Source organism: Rhyacophila brunnea, unplaced genomic scaffold, assembly GCF_057557595.1.
Source record: "Rhyacophila brunnea isolate RB1 unplaced genomic scaffold, BYU_Rbru_1.0 scaffold_1, whole genome shotgun sequence".
In the NCBI taxonomy this organism is placed as follows: Eukaryota; Metazoa; Arthropoda; class Insecta; order Trichoptera; family Rhyacophilidae; genus Rhyacophila; species Rhyacophila brunnea.
In genome coordinates, this window is record NW_028232751.1 from 26,774,759 (window position 1) to 26,788,106 (window position 13,348).

The 13,348-nt window shown below is 36.1% G+C and overlaps 2 protein-coding genes across 2 annotated transcripts in view; one reads left to right on the plus strand and one right to left on the minus strand.

Annotated features, from left to right (window-relative positions):
- The window catches only part of LOC147079638 (uncharacterized), a 54,666-nt gene extending 46,044 nt beyond the window's left edge, over window positions 1-8,622 (minus strand). Inside the window, exon 1 of the mRNA XM_085942803.1 lies at window positions 8,134-8,622. Coding sequence (XP_085798929.1) covers window positions 8,134-8,427 — 294 coding nt within the window. The 5' untranslated portion in view covers window positions 8,428-8,622. The remainder of the gene's footprint in view (window positions 1-8,133) is intronic.
- Window positions 1-13,348, plus strand: part of hiw (MYC binding protein highwire) — a 180,474-nt gene that overhangs the window by 118,314 nt on the left and 48,812 nt on the right. Inside the window, exon 30 of the mRNA XM_085961171.1 lies at window positions 12,789-13,170. Coding sequence (XP_085817297.1) covers window positions 12,789-13,170 — 382 coding nt within the window. The remainder of the gene's footprint in view (window positions 1-12,788; window positions 13,171-13,348) is intronic.

Consider the following 13,348-nt stretch of genomic DNA (forward strand, 5'->3'; position numbering starts at 1 on the left):
TTCAAGCACTCGGCAGATCTTTTGTCTAATTCATGAATAAGGCAACGGGCTTGCATGTTTCATGATTTAGGCAAAATTTTGCCCATTTCATGTAATAGTCAATTTCGCACATTCGGCGTAACATCAATATGGACAAACATTCAGGAGGCATATTACTTTTTAGTACCCAATCGTAATCAACGTAGTTTTGATAATAGATATGATATAATGATGTTGGTAATGAAAAATGGATAAATAACTATGATTGTTGTACTTACTGTATGTATGGTTGGGTTATAAATCCTGCCGAAATAACTGAGACCGTCCCAGAATGTAGTCTCTGTCCCTGCCTAGAATCCCAGTTGGATCATATTTGGTACATAAAACGTCCCGGAATTTTGGAGAAATATTGACTAATTCGCCACACTCAAAAAATGGTCTATTTTATCCAGAATTTTCCAGAATAGTCAAAACTACTAGTGCAATTGTATATTTTATTGATACAATATCAATATAATATGTGAATCGTATCATTTTAATAGGTTTGTCGTACTGTACAATGGGTTTGTGGTCATAACGATGGCACATATATTTTGTATACCAAAGAGTCTGCCTGGATGTCATTTCAATCGACTTTGAATTTTATTTGGAATGATTTTTTTTATAAATTTGTCCCTTTCCTTCACTACATTACCCCAGTTTAGACTGGCTTAAAACCATTCCTCGTGAAAAGACATGTCACTGGTTCAAAACGTGAGAGTCTATACGTTATTATTATTAAACATGGAAATTATGGGTACAGGACAATAGAAGGCATCATAATATAATATAATAAACTGTGAATAGTCAGTAAGTGAACCAGTATGATTGTATGTACATACAGATAAAGAGACAAATTCAATCAAGTACTTGCTTATTTTGTTCTCCGGAAACGGTTAATCAATAACATAGCTACAAATTAGTGACTACCAGACTCGTCACATTCTAGCATCTAGCTAGAGCTACACAATTAGACATTCCACGCCATGTGTACATGCAACATCAATCTACAATCTTGAAGGATTATTTAAATAGTTGAAATCAATAGAACTATAGGTATAGTAGTAATTAATACCATCCAACACGCCCACCCACTTTAATAACCACACGATAATTTTTAATTGGGTATCTTAGAAGATATCTGCGTATCTCAGTATTAAATATTATGTATACATTTCTAAAAATACGTAGTTATGGGGAGATCCTTTTACTTCAAGTTAACCTAAGAGCTCGTGCCCATTGAGATGGCCAGACGCTGTAACACGTCGCAACGGCTGGTGGGTGGGCATAAACACACGCAGTCCACGTACAGTGTATGACAGAATGAAGAGAAAGGAAGGGAGGGTACGACTGCGTAAGTAATAAGGTGAGTTAACGTAGGTATGAGGTCGCAAGGGGATAAGGCAGGATCTCTGTGCGTCGAAAACGTCTTGTGATTAGCTCACCCACCGGCCGTTGCGACGTGCTGCAGCAGCTTGTAGTTGTGGTGGGCGCAATCTCTAATACGCCTAATTTAACATTTTAATTTACTAGCAATATAGGTACTGGTCAATAAGAATAAAACAGAACTAGGTTCTTCATTCAGATTCATCGATGACACAAAAATGATTTTTCGAAAATATGATAATGGCTGACCGAACACCTCGATTTAAATCTATCTAATTATGTATAACACGTCATGTTAATCGTATCTTTCGTCATTACCTCTACCTTAATTCATTCAAATTTTATTCTTGCACTCATTAGGCGGCCACAGACGGACAGTTCTCGTAACAGGTTGAACATGGCACAGACAATAACTGTTCAATAACTGTACGTTAGTGGCCACACCACAGATCAGTTTCACTACCCCATTTAAATATGTCGAACTGTCAACAGACGTGCCCATATACGTACAGTTATTGTCTGTGGCAGAGCAAGTGTCAAAAACTATGGAGGTTAAGTTCGCGGAGATATTACACAGGAGTATTGTTTCAATTAGTTTTAGGTAAGGTATACTTGAACGATGATACACGAATAATTTTACTATGAATTTATTATGGTTCTAATTGTTTTTATTAGAAACAAATTGACATAAAATACACACCTATGACGTTGGTAAAATAAATCATGATTTCGCTAGTGGATAATATAAAATATAATCTTTTCTTTTGAATAAATTATTCCCTTTAATGGACAGTATTAATTTAGTAAGAAAACGGTAATATTTATAAAGGCATTGATTTTATATACAATAAATTTAAACATGCCACAAAATTATATTTACATCAATCATCAGTATAATAATGAATTACTATGATATTATTAAAATATATACTTACTTAAATTTTATTTAGATTTAGCGACATTGTCATTCACAATTAGGTATATTAATTTATGTTGTGAACGTCTTAAATTAATAATTTGTAATATTCACTACATACAATAAATAAAATTTGAGTACTGAGTTATTAGTCTATATTTTCACAATAACTTAATATTTATAATGCTCTCTAAAATTTTAACATTTATATTATATTGTATAAAATAGTATGTTTACATAAATAACTATAACTTTGTTTTACTCTCGTAAAAATAAATAAAATATAAGTAATATTTGCGATCTATATTTATCTATATTTATCTACGAGCGATATTATTATATTTTTAATAATAAATGAATTTGTATTTTATAACAAGCAACACCAGCCGTAGTTGTATCGCGCGGTATATTCTACTTTACGTTACCGACATCTAATGTCACTCGAGAACTTTCGGCTAGTTGAAATTCCAACAGTTTTACAAAAACACGGGAGTGGGGGGTCGCTGGCAGTTTGAACATGCCACACATCTGACAGGTCGAAAAGTGTCCGTCTATGGGCGCAGCAGATTATCTACCAAAGATAACTGTATGGCCGCCATTACGTATTAACTGGCATGTTCAACCTCTTACGAGAAATGTCCGTCTATGGCCGCCTATTGCTACCACAAAATTTCATCTCCTAACAGACTATTACTAGGTAGGTAGTGCAATGATGCGTTTAATGCTAATCAAGTAACATTTTCAAAATACTATAATTGTTTAAAAATAGGTCAAGTAAAACCTTTCTTACCAAAAACATTCCGCGAATTCTCGCGGAACCTCTATCACTACCCGCGGAGCCTTAAGGCGTAAAACCCACTTAACGCAGCAAGTGGGGCTCTCGCGCAAAATTTCACAAATGGCGCGTAAATCATCGCAAATACAACGTAATCAAATACGCCAGCGCACACTGGATTTGACGACGCATTATGCGCGCCCGCCCCATGAGTCATCGTTTTTTGGCTTCTCGGCGATGCGAATGAACGAAAATACAACGTAGTCCATTCATTGAACGCGGCGAGCAAAATCACGCTCTGGAAGCGTCGTCGATCGACGGGCGAGAAGCCATTATTTAATAACAGATAACTCATTGTTTAATTTTATTGCGTGTCCGATATTTCGCTGGTAGAATAATGTCATCGTGAATATTAATTACATGCCCCGAAATAATATAATATTTTTATTGCTTTGTTATGAGAGACGCTGATAATAATAATTATTTTGTGCTTCTTGGGCCCCTTATTACATAGGTGCATACATACATACTTACATAAAACAAATTCATTCATAGCCGCGTCCATAAATTATCACCAACTCATTCATTTTATTACCTACAGGCGAGTAAACAGGGGGGTGATTTCGGGTCAAAACCCCCTCCCCCCAGAAACTAAAAAATACAATAGTTTAGTTCAGAGGTTGGCAAGCCGCGGCTCTTTTTTTACCAAATTCCCAATTCACAATTTTTATTTTTTGTCATTCATATGTACACTTTTATTATATTATGTAATGACATTTACTAGAGACAATTATTCCTCTGTGATGCTTGATGCAAAAATATATGATTGTCCGTTTACTTTGTCTCGTTTTTTGGAATGCAAAAAGGTCACGTAAAACACCCTACGGCCTACACCCTACAGTGTAAAATATTCCTAAATAAGATTTTTATAAACAAATAAAACAGAAAAATATAAATAGAGTTTGAAAATACTATAAATAACTCTGATAATAATAATAATGCCCTCATTAGCACTGATTATTCTAGAACAGCAATATTAAATAATAGAGAATATAAATTAACCTAAGACCTCCAAGAATTTAAAAATAGTAAACAAGCTTTCGCATTTATTTTAAATTCGCCCATTGCAAAAGTCGGCAAATTAATTTTTTCTCCATTTCATATTGACACGCACTATGGAAAAGTTATGGAGCTCCAAATTTGTAGGTCTTGCCATCAAAATTGAAAATTTATAGAGAGAAAAATGCAATCTAATTTCACACAAGTGGAGCGCCCTAAAAAGATCTACCTACATAAGGTAGATACTTACTATGATTTTTAATACATGGAATAGCCTTCCGAACTCATATGATGAGTTGAAACAAATTGCATTTGCTATGTTTACTATATTCGAGTCTACATAATAATATGTACTTATGTGAACAATCATTCTCAAACGTAAACAATATAAAGAGCATTTATAGAAGCCAAATAACCGATGAGAATTTAGAGTCGTGCCTGAAATTAAAAACTACAAGTTACATACCAAACATACATAGACTGTCCAAGAAATGCAAGGACCGACATTGTCCACATTAGTTTTAAGAAATGCGTGAAAATTGTGTGTAATTCATATTCTGTAGAATTCGGGAAATCTTCATTCTTAATTCATTTAAATAAATCATATTTATAAAAATATATGTATGGCTCTCGAATTTTTTTATAACTGTTGTGCTACTCATATTTGGCTCTTTTGGTCCAAGAGTTTGCCGACCCCTAGGTGAATGAAATATTTCTTCTTCTTCTTCAGGACCTCATAACTGAGGATCGTTCGACTGTCCAACAGCCTTCTCAAAGGTTGGCACCACTCCTCTCGGTATTTTACGACAAGCAAGACCTTTGTCAATGAAAGACTCGAGGCACTCATGTATTGGTACAATCATCTAATTCTAGGGCATACGATGATTCCTTAATTATTCTCACGCGGTATGTCTAAAAAATTTGATGGCAACGATTCTAATATTCATGACTGTTAGGCCAAGCGCATTCGATAACCACTCGTGTATGTGACATGTGTTAATAAGTTCCACTGTGTGGAGGCCCATATGCTCCGCTAAAAAGCGAATATATCAATTTACTTATTACTACTACTTCCTACCATCGACGGAATACAGGATCAGCATAATGTCGCGCCAATTCCCTCGGTTCATCGCCACGTAGCGCATATATTAATCGTGTAGTACTGCTCGAAAGGGTTGGCCACAGTGACAGGAGGTATCTTGTCAAACTCTACTCTGCACGGGTGATGTTGAAACGGGATCACCAAAAGCAACATCGATGTAGGCGCGAAAATTGCCTCTGCCTTGCTTTCTGGTAAGTAGGGTGTGGCAAACGCCGACGGCATCCATACGGGTGCTGTCTACTAGGGTGCGGAGTGTTGCACTCTCTGTCGGCATCCAGGGCACATGTCCAAGACGCAGTGCCTCTTCATGATTACAATGATTACATCCGTCAGTGAGGACGGGTCAGCTAACGAGTGTTTGTAAGTACCGCGGCATTGCCGACTGAAGTAGAAAGCCGATACATTCACAACGAATGGTCCTACTTTTTCCGCCCCTCCCGTTGTTGTCTTTGGGTGACCTCTCATTGTTCTATAGAGTGCTCATACTGACGCGTCTGTCGTGTTCATACAGGGAATGGTTTGATTTGAATAGATAAGTTACATGATAAATAATACACTAGCATTAACACACCTTCCACAAATGTAATGCATAGGTATATCAATGCTACATATTTTTAAGAAATCAATATTACCACCGGTTTTTGTGTGTAGGACTAATCTGACTTTGACAGCTGATGAATAACAGGAATGTATATTATTTATAATTTATTAATCTATTTGATTTGAGATTTTTTTATAATTCAATTTGAAATGAGAAAGAGCGAATCAATATGTCAAGCAATCTGGGATCTGATTTTGACAACTGAACAGTGGACCACTCGTTGCTTGTGCAAAAAGATATTCTCAGGCTTTATTAATCTAAAGATGGCGCTGACCGCGGTCACATCGACGTCGATGTCATATACTCATATTACGCAACGGAAATACAAGGTCAAAAGTCAATACCTTTGGAATTAGGAAAAATGTCGCAAACTTAACATTTAGATAGGTACCACCTCAGAACAGATTAATAAATAGAATTCCGATAGGCTATTCCCCAATACACTACATTTTGACGCAGGGTTTTGAATGTATGAGTGTCATAAAGAAATGAAACACATTATAGACGTGCAATAGTGTGCGTTGCAACCTTCAAATATATCAATATTGAATGAGTGTCAGTGTATAAATGTGAGCTGCTGTCAGAAAGAAGGACAAGCGTATTCTTTACACGTGTTTATTATCTCATATTCTTCCAGACTAGAGATCGGTTGCCTGTTACACCACACCCGTTATGTATTTCAGTTCCCATTATTTCTGTTACCACATAATATAGATAAACTGAAAGTTACTGTACATTGAACTGTGTACGCACAGAACAGATAATAAATAGAATACCGATAGGCTACACCTATTCTACAGGGTTTTGAATGCGTGAGTGTCCTACTTACGAAAATGAAGTACGCATTATGCACGTGCAATAGTGTGTGTAATACACCAACATTAAATGAGCGTAAATGCATAAACCGAGAGCAGTTTTCAGTATTCGACGTACAGCGTATTCTTGACACGTGTGTAAGTTTAACCCGGATTCTTCCTTACTTGACTCGGTTACCTGCTATCGCCTTACCCGTTATGTATTTCAGTTCCCATTATTATTTCTGAGTTCCCTGCTACCTACTGCTACATTGAACTGTGTATGTGTTTGGAGCAGTGAGACTAGTGTTGACTGTTTACTGACTTATTTGTAGTTGTTTTTGTTGTTCAAATAGGTAGATATATAAATAAATATTTTAAATTAAAATTAGAAGGTAGGTATTTGCAGGTATTGTAGATGTATTTTTTTCTGGTGAAATATTGGAGGCACTAACCTCTGTGCCTATTTTGCTCAATGGATAAGGTGGTATTCGCCCTTCATACCTAACTCTTATGAGCAAGGGGATTTATATTTGAAGGGGGCTGGGCTAATACATAACATGAAAGGGCTTACAAAAATTTGATTAATGTGTACTTAGTTTACAATTGCATAGGTACTCTTGTTCGGTTTTATGTCATCAAAATCCATTAGTTTTAACATGTTTGGATTGACATTGGTCCGGTGAATTTATTCGACTTTGGCCAATGATGTTTCGCAAATAATTTTTCATGTCGCAAAGTTTTTCAAATTATTTTTCAGGGGTTCCCTCTCCCTACTAATTTGGGTAATTTTATAGTATTTCATATCGTCATTGTGACTATGGACCAAAAAACAATCCAAAACCTAACATAACTTACTTATTTTTGAGTTACAGTAGGTTATGTTAGGTTAACGTAAAACGGTAAAACGCCCACGGTGACCGCGCGGCTTAAGCGTTGGACTATCACGCCGTTGATGGGTCCCAGATTCGAATCCTGGGTCTGGCAAGTACACATATTGTTTTTCAATTCGTGTGTGAGTCAGGGTATGGACATAATAGCTTGAGCAAGTGGCTGAAATCCATTTCTCGGGGGAAAAAAAACAAAATCTGTTAATACAAACTACTCTGTCGAGGCCCATATGATCCTATTAGGAACGTACATGGTCGAAAAAAATGTCAGGGTTTGGTTTTTGGAGTTACCTATCTACTATAAAATTACCTACTCAAATTGGAGGTCCTGGGCTAAAGCTTCTTTAACCCAGTGGAAAACCCAGTCCTGTTTATCACATAGCTTAGACTTAGATTAACAGTAGGTAGGTATGTAGAATAATACTAAATACCTACTTAAGTAGGTAGGTACCTACCTACAACCTCTAACAATATAAATCATTTTTTCGAGATCAGTTTGTCGTCTTATTCTGTTTTAATATATTACTTAAGCAACATACTTAATATGATTATATGCATATCATTTAATAATTAAGGTAAAACTGAATCACACCTGTCTGTTGTCAAATGTGCAGTTGACAATAATCCATATGGAATGTTTGGCATGTTGACAGTTGCATTCTGGGATGTCACAGACACTTTCCACTTTGCTCTTTTCTTCATTGGCACTTCCTGCACTTCGCTTAACTAATTGGTACGTATTACTAAACTCTGGCACTGTATTCCACCATCTTACTCCATTTTTATCATTAAAAAAAGTGTCCTTATACTCCGGTACACTGATTGAAATCACAAGATTTGATAAAATGCAACACAAAGCTATCGAAAACACACTTTTCGCACCCATTTTATTGAACAGATCCTTGCTAAACACATTCTTCTGTGTTTAATGGTATACTGGTGATAGAGATTTAAACTAATGAATCTATTGTTTACAATCGGGCGCGGCGTCCTTTGATAAACAAAGGTCTTAAGCATCAAAATAAAATATTTAAACAAAATAACAACACAACACGACCAGCGCGATATCTCGTAACTATTTGGTAAATTTGGTGATTGTCTTTCTTTATGACGTTAGTAGGGTCGTCAAAGAAGTATTGATACATAACGACTGATACATCAATACTTTCCATTCGATAGATACCGGTATAGATACTTTTTTGTTAGTATTGAATCATTCAGTCGTTTTTTTCCTAATAATTGGACTATATACCTAGGTATTTAAATGCATTTTGTGTAATATTTTGGTCATTGTTTGTCATGTATTTTTTTCTCCAAATAGGTGTGAAAAAATAGAGTATTTTGTTTTATCGTAAGGGATGCGTGTGTGAAGGGTAAATAGATTGACTCCAAATGAATGATAATACAGATTGGTCCGTAATAAGTTGATACCCAGACACTCCTCCCACGGCGCAATTCAAATCTGACGGAACTGGTTGGTGATGGAACTCATAAACTGACCAATGTGATGCTTCGCACACAGCGCTACTGAAACTCACTTGAAATAATAATCATAAAACCTCAAAATGTCAAACTGGGCCATCAGCTGTTTTGTACAAAAACCGACAACACGCACGCTGGTGCGTTTACTCAAATACAATATAGTTATTTCAATTTTGCTTATCTTGTACTTTTGACGTCTAGTGTGGTTATGATTTTTATAGCATGACGCTTGTTACGCAGTGCTACCAATTTTGGTAAGAATATATGATTTTTCACCGAATCTACTGATGTTGGTACCACAGTTTTGTGGTGACTGGAAACTTGAAAGACCGCGCGACTAGCATGTCGCGTCTCTTCGCGACAGTTTTGAAACTGAGAGATTCCAGTCTCGCCGTCAGCGAACCGCCATTGAAATACATTAGCTAGATACTGGTTGGGATTGTAGTTTCAGTTCCGTCGGATTTCAGTTTCTCCGTGGGAGAAGGGCTATAGTTTATTTTATTCCTTAACAATACATTAATATAATGTTTACAGACCAGTTTTTAGTTACAATTATTGATGAGTTTTAAGTTACGATTTATAAATTAAGATTACGAAGATGCGTTATGAAAAGTTACTATTCGACGGATCAGTTGATACTCGACCTGTTAATGCTTGTGTTGCTTGGCCTCTTTGATCCGTGGGTTTTATATTGAATTTAAACGAAGGAAAATGTCATCAGCTGTCACTTGCCATGGGCTAATGGCCGGGAGGCGTCATTTTATTGTTTACAGCTTAACCTTCAACGGGGTCTCGCCGAGTGGGCATGTTATGAAATCAATATGTTCGATGGTTTCGATAAAGTCACTTTCCAAATTGTGAAACAATCAGAGCAAATATCTCAATAATGAATTTATAATACAAAGTAAGCACGGCGTTGCATTTCACAATTGTCTAAACAGGTGCGTGCCTTGCAGTAGTTATTTGTTCGAGACAATAATAGCTTCTTTTTTACATTGTTGCACATTATTAATATTAACAAGAATAGCGAATTTAACATTTTAAAAATATATTAGCGATTGTCGCGGCGTCTACTCGAACTGGGGTAGCTGACCCCTTGCTTCCTCGTAGACAACAATCGGTTTACAAATTATTTTATCAACACAGTGTATGCTTAGCAACTAATGCTTCTTACTATGAAACGTAGGTACTGAAATAAACTATGTTCACAATGCACTCCTACAGTTTAAATATTCTTTGTTCACTGTTTGCCAATAAATACACTCTTTTTAGGTTGATAATTTGATAGTTACCATTAAATGTCAAACCATCCAATCTTGACAGTGTGATCAATGGGTAGTAACATTATGTATTTTTTAATAGTATAACGTAATGAATATGTATCGCGAAATGGAGTGAGATTTGATCATGGCTTTCCAATTAATATTCTGAGCCTCGAATTTTGTTATGTTTGACATGCCGCATGACTACATGAATTTAGTACCTATGATATCAGGATTATTGCTTTACAAAGAAGACGCTGCATTTTATAGCATTATTCTTGTTATTATAATAATTGCAAGTATCAGTACTTTAGTCGATACTATATCTACACCTAGTATAAATACTTTTTTTTATACTCAGCCCATCCCTATTGTAAATGGAACTGCAATAGTGCTGCCATTGTAAAATATTTTGCCAATATTTTATTCGATTAATTTACCAATTCATTACTAATTAATTAATGAGACGAAACTTACAATGCAAAGTGCTATTAAAATTAAAGTGTACGGCGCGGCCAACTGTAGTTATAAATTTAAAAAATCCATACGAAGAATATTTAAATGAATTAAGTACCTACCTAGTTACAATGGTTTTCATTTTGTTTAGTTTTGTTGACCTACCTACCTACCAATGAATAAGTATACATTGGTAGGTAGGTACCTATTCTAGTTGAAACATCAAAATCTAACATTTTCTTATCCTTCGGACATGATTTTAATTTTTCAAGAAATCTTTGGTGAATACTTTGGTGACTTGACTTTGGTTTTGTTTCTTCAAATTTTTACTTACAAACTTACCGTATGAACAAATCCATTTTCCAATATTGTTTTGTAGGATAGGTACCTACATCGGTTTTCAAAATAATGAGACCTCTCAAATATAATCACATCAAATTGTATAAGTAATGTTGGTAGGGCGTACCAACAACCGCCGAATCGCCTTATAAATAAAATAAAAGTTGGCAATACTACAATAAAACGGCAGTCATTTTTGACAGTTTACGTTTGTTTGGTTTGTTTTGGCGCGTAAATTGAGAGATAATCAAATAATTAGATTCTTTGAATGGTGATATCATTAAATTAGCTCCAGTGAGTGAAAGTTATTGGATACGATCGTTTGTGAGATACTTTGACGTAACGTTATAACAGCATCGATGATTATTTAATAGAAGTAGGTACTTACCTATTTGGACAAATCGGTTTCATCCGGTGGTTGATAAGATTCCTACTACCTGCTTACTATTCTCTTTACATTTGAGAACACCAATGAACACACAGTGTTATAGAGCTATGCTGAAGAGCAATAAAAACCTTTCTTGTGCATCTATAAGAATCAGCTGGATACTAATGATCTGGATTCCAAAAGCCATTTACATTAAGCCAAACCGAAACTTTATATTCTTAGGAAACAATATTTTCAGTCTATCCAGATCTGATCGGATTAAAAATAAACATGATTGATATTTCCATGTACTCTAAAGACATAACCGATTATCAGTGTGGAACCAACGATCTGGTCTACCTGTAGAGATGTGGATTTACTATGATTGAATCAACAAACCGATCACAGGTTTACTCAGCATTGAGTTGTTAATGTTTATAGATTTGATTTAGACAAACGAGTGTCTGATGAAAGTAATAGTGTATATGACAATACGTGAGCCTATTACTACAAGGTTCAAGTGTTCATCTTTGACATAACAAACCCAACAATGAAATAGTATTCTAAGCTGCCTCATTGTTATTTTTGTTCCGCCCAAAATAAACACTTCGAACTTTGTAGTTCTCCACAAATGATTCTGAACTTGAATGCAGTGGAATCTATAGACTATAGTTACAGAATAAAAAATCAAGCAGTGCTACTTTGACAAAATCAAAAGGTGAGTTATGGAAATGATTTAATTCTTTTACACTCCGTTTTTTTGATCTATCACGGCGGTTGCGATAAAGCTAATCAACGTCATAATATCATGCTCTTGCATTGGAACACAGGGCAAGGAAAAAAGTCATGCCACTCCTCAGGGACCATCGTTATGTACAGTGTTTCTTGCCATGTGAAACCTGCTGCATGTAGATTGCTTTTATAGCACCGCTGCAGGGTTGGTCATGACAATGGATTTCATGCGACGGTGTTACAGGGGTGCGGGGTATCACACTCTATAGAACACAACCAAATCACATGAAGTGCCTCTTTGTGATTATATCCGTCACCAATGTGAATTGATGTATCAGCTCATGATCTGCAGTCTTTGTAATGCGGTCATACCAGTATGTCCCTAAGATTTGACGGAAACATTGATTATCGAATCTCAAAAGTCGAGACATATGGACCTGGCAAGGTGCACGTTTTCTAACCGTACAGGAGTACTGGTAACAATGTGCACATTGAACAAGTAGCATCATTGAATAAAATGTTGGTCTCCGTGCGACTCTAAGCTGGCTGAATGCACACCCCGCCATATCCATACAGATTTTGCCCACTTCATTTATATTTCTTTTTCAGTTTCAACAGTAAAGAGCACCAGTTTCTTCAAGACCTCATCAAATGTACCGATGATACTGCTGGCGGAAGACTAGCCCGATGGCTACAGCCTGAGCCATATGTGGATCCAAGGCGTTGCAAACTTATTCAACCAGCCTCAGCTCGATGTGGCGAAGAAGTCAAATTAACATTGCTGCTTCACAATCAACACGGGGCAGCAGTGTATTCTGATAAACTGAACGTTGAGATGACAGCATTCCGTGCTGACTTGATGCAGTCGGAGACAGCAGATCTGCCACAACAATCTTCATCTTATTCTGTTCATCCTCCACCACCTTTGGACTTCCCATATCAAGTGACTGTCAAAGAAAACATGAGGTTCCAGTGCATCAGCATGATGAAGGTGATAAGGATTTTTTAATTGTTAAATTAAGATGAAATTACCAAAGATATCAAAGAAAAGCCTTCTCATCTGATGTAATGCAACTGAACCCTGAGAATCCATTCATTATTTTAGAACCGGAGTTTATGATTCCGAATCTTGAGAACCCTTAAAAATCTCAGGGTTCCGAAGGTTCCCA